Below are 20,511 nucleotides of genomic sequence, written 5' to 3'. Positions count from 1 at the left end.
AGCTAAGTAAATATTTTGGTATATAGGTCAAACTCCCATAAATCTCTCAGATCAAAAATTAAAATAGCAGCTGCACAACTTCATGTCCTGTAAAAGAATTGTTTGAAGTTTGGTTGAATTTTGTCATGGTGTTTTTAAGGAGTTGCCAATTAACAAAGTGTGACACTGACAACAATGCAAACGACAGAAGCGATCCCTACAAAATGTATGTGTCACTCAAGCTGGATGCTGTCAGGAGACGCACAAATAATATTAAAATTACTTCTTCCAGTTTTCTTTTCTCTGCCATTCTTTCCATATAACTGAGAGGAGGACCTCTTTCATATGGTGGAAACTCTCTTGACATGGGCTGTTCTTCTCTCTGGCCACCAAAGTTACCCCCACCTAAAATCAGACACAATAAACTTGAGGCTTCTGGGAGCCTGTATTACTCACATGGCAATTCTACCTTTTAATTGAGTTTTGCCTTGCAATTTCAGATTTTTTATTTTTCAATAAAGTTCTAAGATTGTCTTTATCCAAATCAAATGCAGGCCTTTTAAAGAAGACGTTTACACATTATTCCTTTTTGCTACATAGTTTCAGAATAAGGTTTTAATTGGACCTATAGGCCACCTATGGCACTGTGTTTGTGACATGTCATTTTGTCAACATTAAATCTTGATAATCTTCCAATCATTAGCCTTCTTTTGATATTTTGAAATTTAAAAGAATCTTCCCTGTATTATTTCTGCCAAATCACCAAATTTGCATGGTGATTTAAAATTGTCACATTTTGTTTTTTAGGTGCCTTTTATAGCATACTACATGTATATATGTAACACTCAGAAACGTGTCCATCCCCCAAAGCTCAATAGCCTTCTTTTGATATTGTGAAATTTAAAAGAATCTTCCCTGTATTACTTCTGCGAAATCACCAAATTTGCATGGTGATTTAAAATTGTCACATTTTGTTTTTTAGGTGCCTTTTATAGCATACTACATGTATATATGTAACACTCAGAAATGTGTCCATCCCCCAAACGTGTCCATATAACGTCACTGAACAGCAAAACATGTCTAGTTGCTAAAGGGCGCCAAAACGTGTCCTTTTTAAGAACGCCCAAACGTGTCTAGTGTTCACCCCCAAGTGTGACTGGAGAATAGAAATATGGTCACTTAGGTCTTCTTCCGATCTACAGTAAAACCCATGCCAAAGGTGGGCGTCCGTTTGGCTGTGCGGAATGTAAAAGTATGTAACCCAGAATGGAAATGTTAAGTCTAAAACCTCGTGTAGGGAGAGTGCCTTTATTATAGACCTTCATGTACCTATTGTATTTATTGGTAATATGTTCTCGTCCTGAACATGCATGGAATAATTGCCACAAAACGTGATGCAAGCAACAATCAGTTAATCCATTATTTTCTGTTAGTTGATTATTACCTCTTTCAAAATTGATTTAACATACTTGTGCGACAGTTAAAAAGAAGCTGCACATTTAAAATGACTTGCATTCACATCTTGGAATTTACGCATACGGTTTTTTAATGTATTTTAACGATACCTTTGGGTAATTAATGATTATGAATTATAAGGTTGGTATCAGGGATGCTAATGATACATTAAAAACTTAATACCAGTACATACTTTGAAGAGCTGATAGAAAATCCGTGGAATATTAATTTGCATGTAATTAGACATCACCGAAGTATATTAGTACAAAAGCATTCACTTAGAAAACCATAAATTTAACTGTCCAAAACTAATTAGTTGCAATATTTATGTCCGCTCTAAATATGCATGAAACATTTGCCACTGTACATTAAGCAATCAACAGTCAAGAGTTAATTTATATGTTGCAAATCAAACTTGCAGTTATGCTAAATATAAATAACCGGCGTTGAACAAACGAATGCTAATGAAAGTTCTTCTTTCAACTACGTTACTTTTTTAATTTCCGGTAATTGTGCCCAAAACACAGCATTTATGTCCTTTGATAGCGACTTAAATCTTTTTTTATAATCGAACCGAAACCTGACATCTTCAATTATTATTGAATTGCCGTAAATGTTATTGACGTCACTGTGGATATAATAGTGCTGAAAGTTTTGAGACGTTCAGGCGTTTTAAAAGTGGACATGTTTTGGCGAATAACAATTATCGGACACGTTTGGGGTGTGTGAAATCAGACATGTTTGGGCGATTTGGGATTTTAAGGACACATGGGCGAAATAGACACTTTTGGGGGGATCGGACAGGTTTGAGGGGATGGACACGTTTGCGAGTATTACATATACACTATAAAGTATGGGTTTTGCTGATTGCTTATGGCAATATGGTGACTTGTAATTGTTCACATCTTTGTCCTTTGGTCTTAAATGGATACATTATTGGCAATCATACCACATCTTCTTATTTCATATCAATTCATACATGTACACAGTCTAAATAAAACTGCTAAGTGCTCAATGAGAACATGACGAACATGTCAAAAAAAATTTCAAGTTGTAAAATTGCTAAAATAAAGTTACTATTCTGACATCGGACTCAGACTTCTCTTAAACTGAGTTTTACTGTGCCTACTGTTGTACGTTTGTTTTTTCTACATTGGCTAGAGGTATAGGGGGAGGGTTGAGATATCAAAAAACATGTTTAACCCCGCCGCATTTTTGCGCCTGTCCCAAGTCAGGAGCCTCTGGCCTTTGTTAGTCTTGTATCATTTTTAATTTTAGTTTCTTGTGTATAATTTGGAGTTGAGTATGACGTCCATTATCACTGAACTAGTATACATATTTGTTTAGAGGCCAGCTGAAGGACACCTCCGGGTGCGTGAGTTTCTCGCTGCATTGAAGACCCATTGGTGGCCTTCGGCTGTTGACTGCTCTATGGTCGGGTTGTTGTCTCTTTGACACATTCCCCATTTCCATTCTCAATTTTACTTATAGGTTATTTATGGTTTTGAAAATGAGACAGAGTTTCTCATCGAAAGGCTATAGTCCTGAGATGAGATGTAGCCAAGAAACTTCCTAGGGTTGAAAGACAATACACCTTATCGCTATTTGTCTGCCATTACTGGACATCAAAAAGGTTCCCGTAAAATTTTGACGTCACAATAGAAAATATCTGACGCCACAATGGAAAAGTGATTGTTGAATGACGTCAATAGTTCAAGAGGCTCAGATTCTCAGGTCTCAGGGATGATTCCAGGTGTTTTCAAATGGGTCCCTTAACTATCAAATTTGGGAATTTTTATCCCAATTGGGAACTTTTTACGAATAAAATCTTAGACGAAATAGCATTATTTCCTATAAAAACGGAAAATGTATTAAGTTTTACCTGTACACTGCTGTATGAAGTTGTAACATTTGGAATAATCCTGGCCAGGCTATTTGTTATGATATACATATGATTACCAGATCACTTGACATTTAGTGGATTGAGACCAAGGAAGTTATTACATGAAAATCATTGCACATGATGCACTATCTTTTGAAGGTATGCATCTTAGTTAGGTGTTACCTTTTATATATTAAGCAGCTAAGATATATCACAGAAAAAAATCATCCATTGGGTGTTTTTTTTCAACAACAGGTCATCTTTATAAATTTACCTTGATGTAAATGGATTTCAAATTGAAATGTACAACTGCTGAATTCAGCAGAAAAGTAATTACAAAAGTTTTAGTACTTAATTGATAAGATATTTTTTTTGTGATTTTTGCTTGCTGTTTAATATGTAGAAGGTGGCCATAGTTTTACTCTGGGACTATTACACTAATGTCACAGTTTTACTTTAGGTGTAACTCTAAGAAACAGGAAATTTAAGCATTGAACCATTGTATTATAATATTATTTGGATCATCTTCACAACTTTTGAAACAGTTCCATAATGTGTCGACATCCTATTTCATGAATAATCTATCAACATGTAATTTCAAAAAAAGTTCAGACAGTCAGACTTTTGTCTTGAGGAAATAGAGCCAGAAAAAATATCAACTAAAAAACGTTTCCATCATATTATATAACCGGCTCTGCTTGGCGATCTGCTTTTACGAGATCGGCGCCCATTAAATTCATCAATGTTACATCAAAATTTTAAATTTTGTCAAGGTCTGCTTTTACGAGACCCATTTCGACAAAAATCATCTTTTTTATTGACCTGCTTGGTGATCTGCTTTTACGATAGTCCAAATAATTATGACGTCTTGAAAGCCTATTTAATTGTTTTTGCTGTCGTAGTAAGGCGTCACAGCAAAAACATGAAATTGACCTTTCAAGACGCAATAATTATTTAGATTACTTTTACGAGATCAAATACTCCCATATCGTATTTTTGTCAATTGAATAGGAGGGGTCTTATTCTGCTGCATGTTTACCACATGTTGAAATAATTGAAACATTGTTAGTAAAATGTGATTGTTGACAGCATTCTTATATAATATTTCAAAACACTTTGAAGACAAAATTAGAAAATTATAGTTGCCTAAATCGGCGACAGAAACATTTCCGGAAATATCGAATTTTATTTCTTTTCCTGAATTGGGAATTTATGTTTGCATAATTTTTTTTGGGGCTGCCAGCTGACTTTAGGGCCGCTAAGCGGCCCTAAATTATATAGTAGAATCATCCCTGCGTCTAGCGGCACAGATTTCAAATAGCGATAAGGTGTATAGATAATATGTTTATGGTTATTTTCTTGGCAAAGTCAATAACATTGCCATATGACATCATTGTTTTCTCAATCTACACTACTGAGAAAACCATTCTCAGTGGCATAGCTTGATATGGAAAATGATCAAAGCAAGAAAAAGGCAAAGCTGTTGAATTTGGCACAGATTCTAGCAGTCTAGGAAATTGAGATATTTCTAGATTGGATATGAATGGGGGGAGATAGTGTATTACAATCGTACTCAAGAACAAGTAACTGTATACATGTATCATTTGTGAAAAAAAACATTAATCAGTGAATATTTAACAAAATGAATAATTTTCTTAACAAAGTTTATATAGATCTACAATGTACACCTTTTTCCCTTTACCATGTTTACTTGACTAACTGTATTTTTTCATCAAATAATTACCTAGTCCTAAAGCTTGATGTGGAGCTAGACCACCTGGTAATCCACTAAATCCAACATCGCTACTAGCTTCACTTGGACCAGGCCTAGGTTCCATCATTTCTGATTGTAACTAGAACATCAATGAAAAAACCAATGCAAATAATCAATGAAAAATAGAAAATTTCTGACGGGTGAACATCATTGAGTTCTACAATTAAACATACAGATTACATTTATTTCCAGTCTGATTCAATGTTCTCGTGAGGGGCAACTACATTAAACATTTCTACTTTGTGATGGAATAAAAGGTTCTTAATTTAAAAGTCTTTATCTAATCAGAGTATTTTTAATGTCTATAAGAACAACTTCATAACCAGCAGCAAAGAAAGCCAAGTGAAGGAATTTACAGAATTATTGTATGATGAGGATGAGAATACACTTAAGTACAAAGATTTGGATGCAAGGGGTGCTTCCATAATCCCCTTAATGTTGTAGACAACATAAAGTAAACTTACCCCTGTTGAAGGAACTTCTGATTGTTGTACCAGGCCTTGACGAACCAAAAACTGAACAAAGTCCTTGGCACAGTTAGCTTGTGCATCTTTCTTATTTGTAGAGTTACCTACACCCATATAATCAAATCCTTCAACTCTGACCTACAATATTCATATGTATATAAAGAGAATATCTTCAAATTGATGCTACACATTTAATTACAGGATACAGAAATTTCAAACATATAATTAAAACAAAGTATTTCAATGAAGGGTGAAATGCAGGTGACTGTGTGCTACAATGTAGGCATATACCCTATAGCGGGTTATAAATAAGATGTCATATGAGAACAAATTATCTTACAATAACAATAGACACGTTTGTCAATTTTTTCCACTTTTTAACTGCAACCATTTCAGTATCCGCCAAAATATTTAGTTGGGAAGTAAAAAACGCCAAAAGTTTTCGAATACTTTGTTGCCACTGAATCGTGAAATTTTACACCTGCGAAAAAAGCGCTTTTCAGTATTCCCCTAGATGCTGCTTAAACCAAATTATGATTACCCCATGCCTTTAAAGCATAGAATGTACACATGTAAGTCAAAAAGATCTAATTTTTGTGGGAGGCTGTTATATTTCTGGACTCATCCTTACACAAAGTATAAGCTTACAAGTATTTTACTTTGCAATTCAAAATTTTAAAGTCAGTGAAATGTGTCAATTGACATTTTTCTTATTATAAATCATGTGAGTTAGGTTAGTCTTTCACATGAGAAAGTAAGCAATCAGTGGCTGACAATAGACTGTGGATGCACAATGTAAATGCAAACACAGATGCCATAGGCACTCAATAAACAAAAAAAAAGTATTACCTATTTCCATTTTGCAAAGAATTTTATATTATAACAACAGTTTTAAGATGTTTTAACTAGTAATTGAAGAAGTTATTTAAAGGAGGTCACCTATCAAGAAGAAGTGAAACAGCAGTTCAAGCTGGAGGGAATCTACCCTTAAAAACTAGAGGTTCTAAAGAGCCTGAGTGGTTAACCTGGATCTCTGTGCATCTTCAACAATGGCCACTCTTCAATATTATAGACTAGAATCTACTTTTGGTTGATCATGTTCTGCTGATCAGTTTTACTGTTTACATTTTCTCTCTTTTTATAATTTTCAAGATAATAGACAATAAAAAGCTGCGCCATGCTTTTTCAAAGAATAAAGTTCAATAACTTCTCAATATCATTTCAGAAATTTATGAAAAACTAAAGGGAGGTTATCTTAATAGATATAAACCAGTAACCAAAGTTTCATGAAAACTGCTCAAAGCACTTTAAAGATATTGTCTGAAAACTGGAAAATCATCCCTTTTTTATGAATAAAATCGCCTAACTCGGAAACGTAAAATCTGAAATTTATAAAAATAGAAAGGGAGCTTACATCAATAGATATAAACAATTCACCAAAGTTTCATAAAACTGCTGAAAGCTTTTATGAGTTATTGTCCGAAAACTGGAAAATCCCCCTTTTTTAATGAATAAGACTCCATAACTCGGAAACGTAAAATCTAAAATTTATAAAAAACGAAAAGGAGCTCGCGTCAATAGATATAAACAATTCACCAAAGTTTCATGCAAATTGGTTAAAGTGTTTTTGAATTATTGTCTGACATGTTGATGACAGACAGACGGATGGACGGACAATGGTATACCATAATACGTCCCGTAAACGGGCGTATAAAAAAAATAGGTAAACTTTGTCATCAAAGGGCAATAACTCCTACATGAAGTTTGTCTGACAGTTTTGATGTAAATGCACAGAAGTAAGATCTCAACATTTCTGCCCCTGTCAGATTTTCTCTATCTATAGTGGTTTTCAAGATGAAAAGGCAAACCTTATGTTCTATCTTTAGCCATATAGGCCATATTTGTTGGCATACAAGGTTTTCAAACACATTTTTTAACTAGATACCCCAATGATCATGATAATGATTGTGGCCAATTTGTCTTTATTTGAACAGCATTTCAGAGATGATATTTTTGTAAAACTTAATGGAGGAGGGACACTTAAAGTGATGAGAATAGCTCACCTGACTATGGGTCAGGGGAGCTAGGAAAGGATCTGTAATGTTTTACATGCATTAATGAATTCCAAAATAATGACATACCTCACATTTAAACCTTGGTTTATGTTTTGATCCTGTCTGGCCAAACTCATAACATGGTGTGACCTTTCTTTTCCCACACCAAGCATATAAAAACTGTTTAACGTCACCCATCTACAAAAAGTAAAATAAATCATAGATCTATGAAAAATACCATTGTTCATCATATTAATCGTAATTAATGTATTCCCTATCAAATTACTAGATTAAATAAATCCTATATATTTGCAAACAAATTGTTTGTTCACACCACCTTTTTTAAAGACTCAAATAGACATATATCCTTCAAGCTGATTCTTTGTCAGATACCAATCTCTCACCACTGCATGGCACTGTATTTGTTGTTAGTGTAGTCAGGAGCATGCAACTCAGTAACCCTTAGACAGTACATGTACAATATATGTGCATAACTCACTCGTTCTTCAAGTCTGATAATTTTGTTCCTCCTGTATTTACAATGTAAGTCTTCATTTGATTATAATTACATTAGATGTATGTTTCATTATTATACGTTATTTTGATTGGCTAACAGCAATCTCGCGTCATTCTTCATTTCAAAATGAATTGCGTGAATTGAAACATACATGATGACACACGTTTCCACAATAAAGTGCACAGGTAAATAAAAGAAAAACTTGATAGTAATCGTGTTTTCATGATCATAGCAAAAAAATGTAATTATAAGTAATGAATGCTTCTTTTAGTAATTTCATAGGGTTGTAAAAGCGTTGACCGTGCGTACATTTTTAGAATGAAGCGCTTCCGCGCTTCATACAAAATGTACTTCGGTCAACGCTTTTACACCCCAATGAATTTACAAAAAGAAGCATTTTACACCCCAATGAATTTACAAAAAGAAGCATTCAGTTCTTAAATGTAAGGTAATTTGGTTGTCATAAAAGTCCCTTCATTTAACGTTATGTCGATGAATAGACGTATTTACACTTGTATGCAAATTTGTCCGCCATTACGTAAAAATCACACAGGTTCCCGTAAACTTTGACATCATAATTCAAAACATTTGACGTCACAATTAAAAAGTGATTGTTGTCTGACGTCAAAAGGTGATTCGGAGTAGATCTAAGGTCATTCGGAGGCAAAATATAGCTAAATACCAAAAGTGTAAATACGTTTATTGGACGGACTTACCAAACAAATATTATTACCGGACTATAAAGTAGCACGTTTCAGGAATAGATGTATTTTATTTACACCTGCCATTAGTAATGATTACTTCAAATCACACAAGTTCCGGCAAAATTGGGCATTACAATTTAACTCATAATTAATAAATTGCATGGTTAAAGCATTTTTGAGTTATTGTCCTACATGTTGACAACAGACAGACAGACAACAGTAGACCCTGATACTTCCTGTATATGGGCATATAAAAAGTGATTGTTGCATGACCTCAGATGGTTATTTAGACTGATAATCTAGCTAGGGTCATTCAGAGCATTATTCAGCTAACCAAAAGTGTAAAATATAGATACATTATTAGCAGATTTACCTTTGCCAGGTTAGCCTACATGTTCACATGCTTTATGTAAAGATAAGTAAACTATGATATTCTTGGATAATTTATGATTATACTTGTGTATTAAATTAGGTGGAACTGTTGGGTCGAATTGCAAGTTGGGGAAACCACTTTCTTCTGCAAACGTATTCGTAAAACTGTTTGTAACAGTCACCCCTCTCGGCATTTATATATATACAAAAAACACTGCTGCTGAAGACCACATATTTTAACAATGTTAAATGACCATAGAAGGCCTTCATCAGCTGTAAAGCAATTTCATTTGGCAGTACCTTCTTTACGGGGACGTCTGAAATTAACAGCACCACTCATAAAGCAGATCTACATCCTTTCGACCCTAATTCCTTTCGCCATTATATTCGAGCCGAATTGTCGACCCATATCAGCTCTTTGGACTAATTTGGATATGAGTGCTCAATAATAATAATAATAATAATAATAATAATAATAATAATAATAATAATAATAATAATAATAATAAAAAAAAGAATATTATTATTATGTCTGACATCATTATTTAAAATTGGAACTTGAATACCAGTCAACCATTACTGACAAAAACTTGATACAGTGAAAAATCAGATGAAGGTGAACTTGTTTCTCAATCAAAAGTTTTTGTAAAGAGAAATATTTGGAACTAAAAGATTTTAAACATGTGCTCGTGGATAAAATATACTCTAGATAGTGAACCTTGGGAACCGACAAGTAGTGCATTTGCTTGCGTAATAATACATTATAACTGAGCCCTAGGGGAATCCTTCTCAACATTATATCTGGTATATTAATGATGCCAAAGGGGAATCATTATCCAAATATTAAAGCAAGAGTTTCAAGTGGTGAAATGAAATCATCCCTTTAAAAATTTTACGGACGCCATCATGAGTTGGTTGACCGTTATGGAATATATGTTGCAAGTATGACGACGGATATATGTTCCAATAGTCGTCCCAACAATCCCGTCCTCTTTTCCTCAATTGTGACCTACCGAATTAGACTTATCACCAAGTTTGTACTTACATGAGCAACACGACGGTAGCAATATGTAGAGCAAGATCTGCTTACCCTTCCGAACTTAGAACCTGCATATATCAGCCCAAGTTTTGTTGAAAAGATGTTCGTGTTGCTCTTGCTTTACTTTTAAGTGTTGTTCTTAGAACTTTTTAATTTTTCTATTTCTGTGTTGTTTATACCGATAAAAGTCTTGCCCTATCATTTGTCATGAAAAAGGTTTCAATTTAATAATTCACACTCGGTCAAGTTTCGGGTTACAAAAACATGATCGATGGTTTATGAATTTGGTGATGTCTTAGGGTAAGAGAAGAGTCGAATACCTATCAGCTATTGCGTGATGCCTACTCACTTGATATAGCTGATCAACGTATTCTATAGGAGTAACACGACGGGTGTCATATGTGGAACAGGATCTGCTTACCTTTCTGGAGCATGGTTATCAACATAATATCTTTATATAATGATGCTCAAGGAAAATAACTTTACATAATCTTTATATTAATGACGGCCAAGGGTAATCTCTTTTCAATAATTCCTCTATATAATTATGACCATATCCCTTGGTCATAATTATATAGAGGAATTATTTACATTGTGTGTGTATGCATAAAATGATGCATAAGAGAAAGTATTTTCATGATACCTTAAGAAAATCTCACATTACATAATGTCTTCATGTGATCATGCACCAAGGGGAATCCCTAAGCATATCTATAAAATATGATGCCCAAAGTGATTTCTCAAAATGTAATGTTTGTATAAAAAATAATGCCCAAGGAGAATATCTCTTTTTCTAATGATGCCCAAGGGGAATATTTCTTAACATACTGTCTGTTTATAATGATGCCCTGGAGGAATCTCTGTTTCTAATGATTCATATTGGAATATATAATATATAATGTCAGTTTAGAATGATGCCCAAGCGGATTCCCGAATCTCTTTTTTTTTAATGATGCCCAAGGGGAATCTCTATTTCTAATGATGCCAAAGGGGATGATCTCTTTTTATGAAGCCCAAAGGGGAACATATCTTTACATAATGTCTGCTTATAATGATGCCCAAAGGAAATTTCTCTTTTTCTAATGATGCCCAAGGGGGATATCTCTTACATAATGTCTGTTTATAATGATGCCCAAGGGGAATATATCTTAACATTATAGATATAAGAAGATGTGGTATGAGTGCCAATGAGATAACTCTCCATCCAAGTCACAATTTGTAAAAGTAAACCATTATAGGTCAAAGTACGACCTTCAGCACGGAGCCTTGACTCACACCGAACAGCAAGCTATAAAAGGCCCCAAAAATTACTATAGTGTAAAACCATTCAAACAGGAAAACCAACGGTCTTATCTATAAAAAAAAACAAACGAGAAACGAGAAACACTTATTAACTACATCAACAAACGACCACCACTGAACATCAGGTTCCTGACTAAGGACATGTGCAAACAAATGCAGCGGGTTTAAACGTTTTAATAGGCGCCAACATCACAACATAGAAAGACACACTATAAAATATCAATTGAAATGGCTTAACTCAATCAAAAGACATATTAACAAAAACAAGTGAACATACACTGAACGAATAAATTTGATCTATGACACAATGTAAATACAAAATTAATAAATCAAGGGGGTTAGATTTAAAACAATATCAGAAAGACAACCATAACCTTGGACAAAATGCCGCCAAATAAAATAACGTACACAGGAAAATAAAAATAATTTTGTTGTAAGGTATACATGGAGTACAGAAATAATTTTTACAAAATAAATAATTTTGTTGTTCCTAGTACGAGAACAAAAGTGAAAATTTATCTTCATGCTAAACACTTATCAAAGGTGGTATATATTAAAAAAATAGTGAGACTAGATATAACACTGAATAAGTAAACATTAAATAACAAAAACACATTACAAATTGTATCAACAGGTCAAATTAACACGAAAGTACGATTTGAGAGTACTCGCAGTTACTGAAAGCTAGTTAAAAGCCAAAAACAATTAATAATGAAAAATCATGCATCAGAGACTAAAATCAACTAAAACACATCCCAGGGATTTAGTGTTTTAACGTCATGGACAGTCAAAGAAGACAAGACTTGTGCAATGACAAAATAAAAGTATCTACAGGCAATATGATAGTCAGGAGTTAACCTGTTAATAAATATGTATAATGTAATATATAGACAGAGTAATCTCTATATAGAAAATGAACGTGGATGTGTATTTATACATCCCAAAACACCGTTTGAAAAGAATGCAAATTTAGTTATGTTTTAATTTGCTGATGACAAAATCGATATTATGTCCGTTTATAATGATGCCCAAGGGGAATCTCTCTTTTCTAATGATGCCCTAATGGAATATCTCTTAACATAATGTCTGTTTATGATGATGCGCAGGGGAAATCTCTCTTTTTCTAATGATGCTCAAAGGGAATATCTCTAAACATAATGTCTGTTTATAAAGATGGCCAAGGGGAATCTCTTTTCTAATGATGCCCTAATGGAATATCTCTTAACCTAATGTCTGTTTATAATGATGCGCAGGGGGAATCTCTCTTTTTCTAATGATGCCCAAAGGGAATATCTCTAAACATGATGTCTGTTTATAATGATGGCCAAGGGGAATCATTTCTTTTTCTAATGATGCACAAGGGGAATCTCCTACCACAATGTCTGTTTATTAGTATAGTGATGCCCAAAGATACTATCTTTTTCTTCTTCTGATGAAGCACAAAAGGGAATATCTCTAATATAATGTCTGTTTAGAATGATGCCCAATGGGGATCTCTATTTTCTAACGATGCCAACGGAGAGTATCTCTTTTAATGAAGCCCAAATGGGAACATATCTTTACATAATGTCTGCTTATAATGATACCCAATGGACATTTCTATTTTTTAATGATACCAGAGTGGGGAATATATTGCTGGATATCGCAATTGCAATCTAATTAAAATATAGTTCTCTGATTTCGTTATACTCATAATTAATCAGATTGTCGCAATTGTCCATTTGTTCAATCGTCCGTAAAACATATCTCAGCTTATTGACAGCTGAAGTAAAAGAAAGGGGAAAAATACCATGATATGGATATTCAAACTCGAAAATAAACTGACAATGCTATGGCAAAAAAAAAAAAAAAAACGAAAAACGACCCACAGACAAACAGCCGTATACAAAACACAACATAGAAAACTAAAGACTGATCAACATGAACCCCACAAAAAAACCCGGGGGTAATATACGAGTTAAAATAATAATGATTCAGTTTTGTAGTTGTGAATGATATAGTGTATATAACATCCGTCACCTGACATAACTATACACTTATTCCTTTCGGATAGGATTGACTTTAAATCATAAATTGAAATGGATTTAACTGGAGATCACAGAACTCGATAAGTTATCCATTATGTTTTATTTGCAAACCGAAAATTATGCAGCATGTACAAATTTTAGACCTCAAATTATTAAGGATGTAGAACTATGAGATCACAAGTTATTCATAAAAAATGGAAATCACATAACGATGACCCGAATTTCAACAATAAAAGAAAGATCACTAGAGAATTGCTGAATTGATAAAATGCCGACTTGAACAATTTTTCGTTTATAACGCAGATGGATGTGATATTTGAGCTGCAACTTTTCAATATCCAGTTTTTCAGTGTGAATGCGTCCGAAGCGCTTTTCTGCATTTACCTTCATATGCAACGCTAAAAAAAAAAAAAATGAAAGACAAGGATATATAAATACTTGAATACTCGAAAGCAACGTTACCCCAAATTATACCTTTTAGTTTAACGTCGGTAGAAGACTTTCAATTGTACTCATTCCTATTTTTTTTTTCAAGTCTTCCGTTAAACATTTTACCGATACTATACTGTAAATGTTGCAGGGTTTATTTACTATGCCTGTATTGTACTCATGCCGCGACTACGGTAGTATGGGAATTGTTAATTCCGGTCTTTCGGTCCGTCCGTTTGTTCGTCTGTTCATCCTTCTCATATCACGTTAGAGTTTTTGTAGATACAGGCACACCAACTTGAAATTTAGTAAGCGTGCTCATCATGATGTGAACATTTAAAAATATATATAAGATTAGGGTTTTGAGTCAGATTTCACGATTCACTGAACATGGAAAAAGGATGATGTGATATAAGTACATTCTCATTTTACATGAAGTAATGGTCTCATTAACTTGAAACTTACTGCACATTGTTCATTATGATATGAACTTTCTTCAAACGCTAATCCAGGATTTAAAAAAAGGTGAGGGAAACCTGACAACGTTAGAAGTGGGAGATGTAAAAAGTATATGCATTAACCATATATGTAGCTCCATAAGGAAGGGTTCCCCGGACTCCATGTGCACCCTAAATCCGTCAATGTAATCTTAAACATACGAAGTTAATGTAGTTCGAGGGGAGCATATTGTGCTGTGGACAAATATTCTAGTTTGGATAAGGTTTTATCTCTCATCAATGTTTGGCTTAAGTCAGTGACAAAATTACTGATACGACCTTTAACATTATTATCCGAGAAACAAATCTAGCGCACGAAGTTAAGTAAAGGTTAGGCGGATGGCGAACCAGTATTTGTAATATAAATCGTTATTAATGCACACTACCTACTCTAGGGGAGATGTGAATTAGGTGTGGATACTAAACAATGTCAAAGATCTCTTAGACTACATTCAAACTAAGTCTTTTTCATCTTGAAAATAGCATAAAATCATTTGACTTTCTACGCAAACACATGTATTCCCCATTCCAAACTTAGAAATAAATTGAGATAATTGGTCCAATTTTGTGTAATAAAAATAGAATGGCAAACTTAGATACAAATATCTTTTTTTAAGACGGGATAAATCATACTTTGTAGAAAAACACTCTGATTCAAAGAAAACATTCTCTGAAATTGACTCAAAATGCTTGATTTCTTGATTCTGAAATATTTGTTACGTTTCGAGGACGTGATCTTGAACCAAAATCGGCATTCCTATGAGAACCAAATGTAATCCTCTTCCTGCCGACTTATTTCTTTATGTGAGCATCACTGAAGAGACATTAATGGTCGAAATGCGCAACTGGTGCAGTAAAATAGGTACCGATAATGTTATTATATGAGGCATACTTCATATAGGAGATTCTTAGGAAGAATGAAAAAAAGCTAACGTTATCCTTTAACTTCACGTTTCGCTATATAAATGATGTTCTTTCACTAAATAATTCAAAGTTTGGCGTCTATATTGAATGCATCTATCAATCTAACTTGATAAATAAGATACAAAAGATACAGTTAAGTCTGCCTCATATATTGACTTGCATCTAGACATTGACATGGAGGGTCGGTTGAGAACAAAACTTTACGACAAAAGAGAAGATTTCAGCTTCCATATTGTGATCTTTCCATCTCTATGTAGCAACATTCCAGCAGCGCCTGCAATTGAGGTATATGCATGTATCTCCCAATTGATACAATAAGCAAGAGTTGGGGTTTCCTATCATAATTTCCTTCATAGAGATTGTTGCTAACAAGAAACTTATTAAACTAAGGGTTTCAAGTGTTGAAATAGTCTCCTCTTAATTTGAAAATTTTATGGACGCCCTCACGAGTTGGTGGACCGTTATGGAATATCTGCAAAGTTGACCTTAGATGGATTTGGCTATTTTTTGGTCCCTTTTGGTGATATAGCGTTTAGGTCTTATACACCATTGGCTTTCAAACTTTGGGGTTGAACGTTCCCGATGAAGGTAAATACAGAAAAGATCTACTTCGGACGTACGAAAGTGTTATTTTCATTCACAGATGACGACGGATATGTTTAAAAGTCGCAACCACAATTCAGTCATCGATTCCTCGAATGTGACATCCCCGAATGAGACTGATCACCGACTTTGTACTTCCATGAGCAACACGACGGGTTCACATGTGGAACAGGATCTGCTTACCCTTCCTTAGCTTACCCTTCCATGTTATATGAGTATCATAAACCAAATCTTGAATTCCATCCTAATTCTATTCTATTTTAGGGAAATTTCAGAAATTCAAATGTGACGTCATCTTTTTTTGCGTTGATTTCTTTGGCTAACTCGGCTGTGAATTTTTATGTGCTGTTTTATGTTGTTTTATGTATCCGTTTTTATTCTGTAGTTAGTCACCACTTCGGTGTTATCATGTATATCTATTATATAGTCATTTTTATAAATTTACTGTTTGCAAAAGTATGAATTATTCTAAATACTAAAGATTTTCTTATCCCAGACATATAACCTTAGCCGTATTTGGCACAACTTTTGGAACTTTTGGTCCTCAATGCTCTTCAACTTTGTACTTGTTTTGGCTTTCGAACTTTTTTGATCTGAGCGTCACTGGTTAGTCTTGTGTGGACGAAACGCGCGTCTTGTGTATTAAATTTTAAACCTGGTACCTTTTATTAGCTATTATTCGTATGTTTCTCTGTCCTATACACTTGTGTATGTTCTCCCATTTATTTGTATTGTAGTCCTGTCATGTAATGTTGTCATTGTGATATTATATTTAACATTGCCATAAAAGCGGGAGGTTTGGCTAGCCACAAAACCAGGTTCAACCCACCATTTTTTTCTTAAAATGTCCTGTACCAAGTCAGGAAAATGGCCATTGTTATATTATAGTTCGTTTCTGTGTGTGTTACATTTCAATGTTGTGTTTCTGTTGTGTCGTAGTTCTCCTCTTATATTTGATGTGTTTCCCTCAGTTTAAGTTTGTAACCCGGATTTGTTTTTTCTCAATCGATTTATGAATTTCGAACAGCGGTATACTACTGTTGCCTTTATTTAGCACATGGGATCACCCCGGGTATTGGCGGCGTTCGCGTCGCTCAGTCTTTAGTTATCTATGCTGTGTTTTTTATATTGTTGTCATATTCTATATTCATTGTCTTTTTGTTGTTTTTCGTTTTTTATGTTGTCAATGTGTCTTCGACTTATGAGTTTGAATATCCCTTTGGAATCTTCCACCTCTCTTCTACACCTGGTACAACTTTCATCAGATGCATTCGAGATCAAAAGTTTTGAAAGCCAACTTATATAAAATGAAAAATGAATCATTGTAGTCATATACCTAATTGGTGGATGGTCACTTCGAGAACGAACAGTCCACAAGCATCGACACCAATCCAAAAGAATTCATAATATCATATGATAGCAATGTCATTTCGAACGACTCGTGTTTCTTCAACAACATTCACCAGGTTCGCTCGAGATTAATTTGTTGATGTCGTAAAATTACCCACAAACTTGTACTTGTTGCTTTTATATGATGGAAACGAGAATTTTCTATCCACACGAAAAAACATATACAGTTTAAATTCAGTTTAAACAAGCTTATGATGATAGCCAATAATAAATAAAGATACAATTTCTTACCGGAAAAATATAAACTAATGCATAAAAACACAAGGTAAATTGTTATATGACTATTGTTGCTTATTAATGTGTTAAATACAGTTCACCGTTCAAAGTTTTGAAATTCTCCTGGCATATTACTTAGTTCTTTAATTGTTGGGAATTTCTTTGTATCCCTAACTTTTTTAGTCACCGTTATATCTGGTTGAGGTCTTGGGGTCTTGGAAGCTCTGTGTTTCAAATCAACTGAAAAAACTGATAAATTTGCTTCAGACATAACCATATCAATACTAGAAGGTCTCTGAATCGATAATGGTGTTGAAGTTCTAGGATCATAATTAAAAGAATTGTTAAAACTATTGTCATGCACTGCTGTTTTAATTGTCCCATTTGTGATTTTATTTTTGCGCATGCTCATTGTTCGACTTTTTGCTTGAGGGTCATGAACATATTGACCCATTCTACTTTTAGGTGGAAAAATTGATACTGCCTGGCTCATTTTACTGGCTGCTGCTTCTCTACTATATGCCTCTTTATTCGCAGCATCCTTAGCTTTTAATACTGCTATTACACGCAATTCTCTATCTAAGTTAGTTTTCACTCTGTCGATAACGAGCGCCATGTTGCGTTTCCGTTCAGTATCTTCGCGCATCTGTGTTGCGACTCGACTTTTCATTGTGTCTATTGTCGCTATAGGGGGTTGAGGTTTAGTTACTAATCTAAGCTGTCCTTCTGGTTCTTGAAACTCGGCGTTGTGTTTCCATTGTTGAAGTTCCATGCTCTGTGGTTGCCCATTTCTGATTGGTTTCACAACAAGTTTAGGCTCTGTTATTATTTCCTTGTTTACCATGGTATTGGTGTCTGACAAAGTAAATACAGTATGGGCTCCTCTAGGAAGGGTTTTTGGAACTAAAAAAAATAAAAAATAATATTCATCTATTAATACATTTTTTGGACTTATTCTCTCTCTTTAATCTAAGAGAAGACTTTCTTAACATTTTTGTATTTGATTTAGATCATATTTATATATGAAAAAGATCTGTTCGATGGCAAAAAATCAGATTCATGACTAAATATTAAATAAGATAAAATGTTTATAACAAGTGCATTTATCACAAAATGATAACAAACTATTGGTTTTGTCTTATTGCTTTCAATTTTTTAATAACATATAATACCAAATATAGATATAAAACGAGAATCGAATCCAAGATCGCACCCAATTCTGATTTAAAATATTGTTATCTTTGGTTTGTATGGTCTTCAGAAATTTGTCTGTGTTCAGATATTGTTATCTTAATTTTGTATTGTCTTCAGAATTTTTCTTAATCTTTTTTCATATTAGCTTGTGTACTTTTCTACTCATGAAAACTAATGAAATAATGCCGACAGTTACAGTTCCTGTAGTCATCTTCGTCATACTTCTACTGATTACTTATCACAATTAGTGGCATATGGTTAATAGCTTTTGCTGATTACATAGAAAGTTTATTACTGTTGATTTTTTTTGAAAAATCAAATATTATAGTAGACTCACATGGCGGTAGATGCATGCATGACAGGGGACGCTTTCCCTGTCTCGCTTCTTTTAGGGTTCAAGGGATTCCCCAAGTCTTTGTTCTTTTTACCTTGATTAGTATCTACTTAATGCATTTATGAGATTTGAACATCAGTAAACCACTGCTGTGTGTAATATAGTTAGTGCAATTTACAATCAGCTGTTTGACAAGAACATGGAAATTTGTCTATACTTACTTATAATGATTTTCTTTGTGTGCTTTTTAATATATCTTCTATAAAGGCATATACCAATTAGTAGAGCCAGAAATATGACCAACATAAGAGAGAAAACTATTGCAAATATTTCTGCAATTGACAGAGGATCATCTGGCGGGGATACTGGTGCTGAAAATAGAGATGTTAAACTGATGTTCGGCTGATTTGTAATTTAAGAATCTCGTCAAAGATACCATGTTTATAATTTTGTACGCTATCCGCGCGTATTGTCTACATAAGACTCGTCAGTGCTGCTCGAATCAAAACAGTTGGAGGTCCAAGTCAAATACGAAGTAAACAAAGAGCATTAAAAACCGAAAAGTCAAGACATTTGTGCCAAATAAAGCTAAGATAATCTATACCTGGGGGCTGAAAAACCTAAGTTTGCGAATAATTTAACATTTTGTAGACAATTAAGATATATGTAATACACATACAAAGTGAAGATTTCCATAGATATCGATGAAAAAATTTCACCGACTAAAGTTTGTTTTTTTATCAATTATATAGAACATAGAATAGCAAATAATAATGGGTTTAAGTCCAAGGTCGGTGCAAAATTAACTCCAAAGTCATAGCAAGCATTGATATCAAGATATTTATAAAAGATAATCAGCTAGAACAAATGGTTAGCCAATATTGTAGTACTGACTCGGTACTTTTGTAAAAGCTAAAGTAATTTGACAGATCATTATTTAACACATTTGTTTTTGTTTACAAATCTAATACACCATCAGATATTAACCAATCAAGTTGTCAGTTCAACTAGTATTTTAATTTGATCAATGATACTGGTATTAAGAAAATTCTAATGTTGAATTTTGAACTGGTACGATAGAACTAGAGAGTATTTAAGATAACGACTACTGTATCATTGATTTCAATACATAGCAATTAATTGACAAAAATATAACTCTTGAGAAAATTTCATTGAATTGACCAGTTGGGACCGGTTGATTGATATATTGCTGTTTCTGTAAAGTAATCAATCAGGTGTACAAAGAATTTAAAACAAGGTGATACTCACCACAGGATGCTGAAAATAGTGTATAATTAAATTTAAAAAAAACATTAATTAACATGATTAATG

General features: G+C 33.8%; 2 protein-coding genes across 2 annotated transcripts in view; both read right to left on the bottom strand.

Moving 5' to 3' along the window:
• LOC127728035 (ATP-dependent RNA helicase A-like) overlaps nucleotides 1–7,809 on the bottom strand; it is an 88,841-nt gene extending 81,032 nt beyond the window's left edge. The window contains exons 1-4 of the mRNA XM_052235196.1: nucleotides 7,699–7,809; nucleotides 5,555–5,695; nucleotides 5,061–5,169; nucleotides 263–384 (exon numbers count right to left, since the gene is read on the bottom strand). Of these exons, the coding sequence (XP_052091156.1) occupies nucleotides 263–384; nucleotides 5,061–5,169; nucleotides 5,555–5,695; nucleotides 7,699–7,809 (483 nt within the window). The remainder of the gene's footprint in view (nucleotides 1–262; nucleotides 385–5,060; nucleotides 5,170–5,554; nucleotides 5,696–7,698) is intronic.
• A 9,781-nt stretch (nucleotides 7,810–17,590) lies between these two features.
• Nucleotides 17,591–19,915, bottom strand: LOC127728130 (uncharacterized). Its single transcript, XM_052235371.1, has 2 exons — nucleotides 19,401–19,915; nucleotides 17,591–18,554 (listed from the first exon to the last, which is right to left on the bottom strand). Exons 1-2 carry the CDS (start codon nucleotides 19,483–19,485, stop codon nucleotides 17,749–17,751), a joined length of 891 nt encoding a protein of 296 aa, XP_052091331.1. The 5' UTR covers nucleotides 19,486–19,915; the 3' UTR covers nucleotides 17,591–17,748.
• Between the last annotated feature and the right edge of the window lie 596 nt (nucleotides 19,916–20,511).

Source organism: Mytilus californianus, unplaced genomic scaffold, assembly GCF_021869535.1.
Source record: "Mytilus californianus isolate M0D057914Y unplaced genomic scaffold, xbMytCali1.0.p SCAF_2, whole genome shotgun sequence".
Taxonomy (NCBI): Eukaryota; Metazoa; Mollusca; class Bivalvia; order Mytilida; family Mytilidae; genus Mytilus; species Mytilus californianus.
Note: the sequence above shows the minus strand (reverse complement) of the source record. Positions and strands in the feature narration are given on the sequence as shown.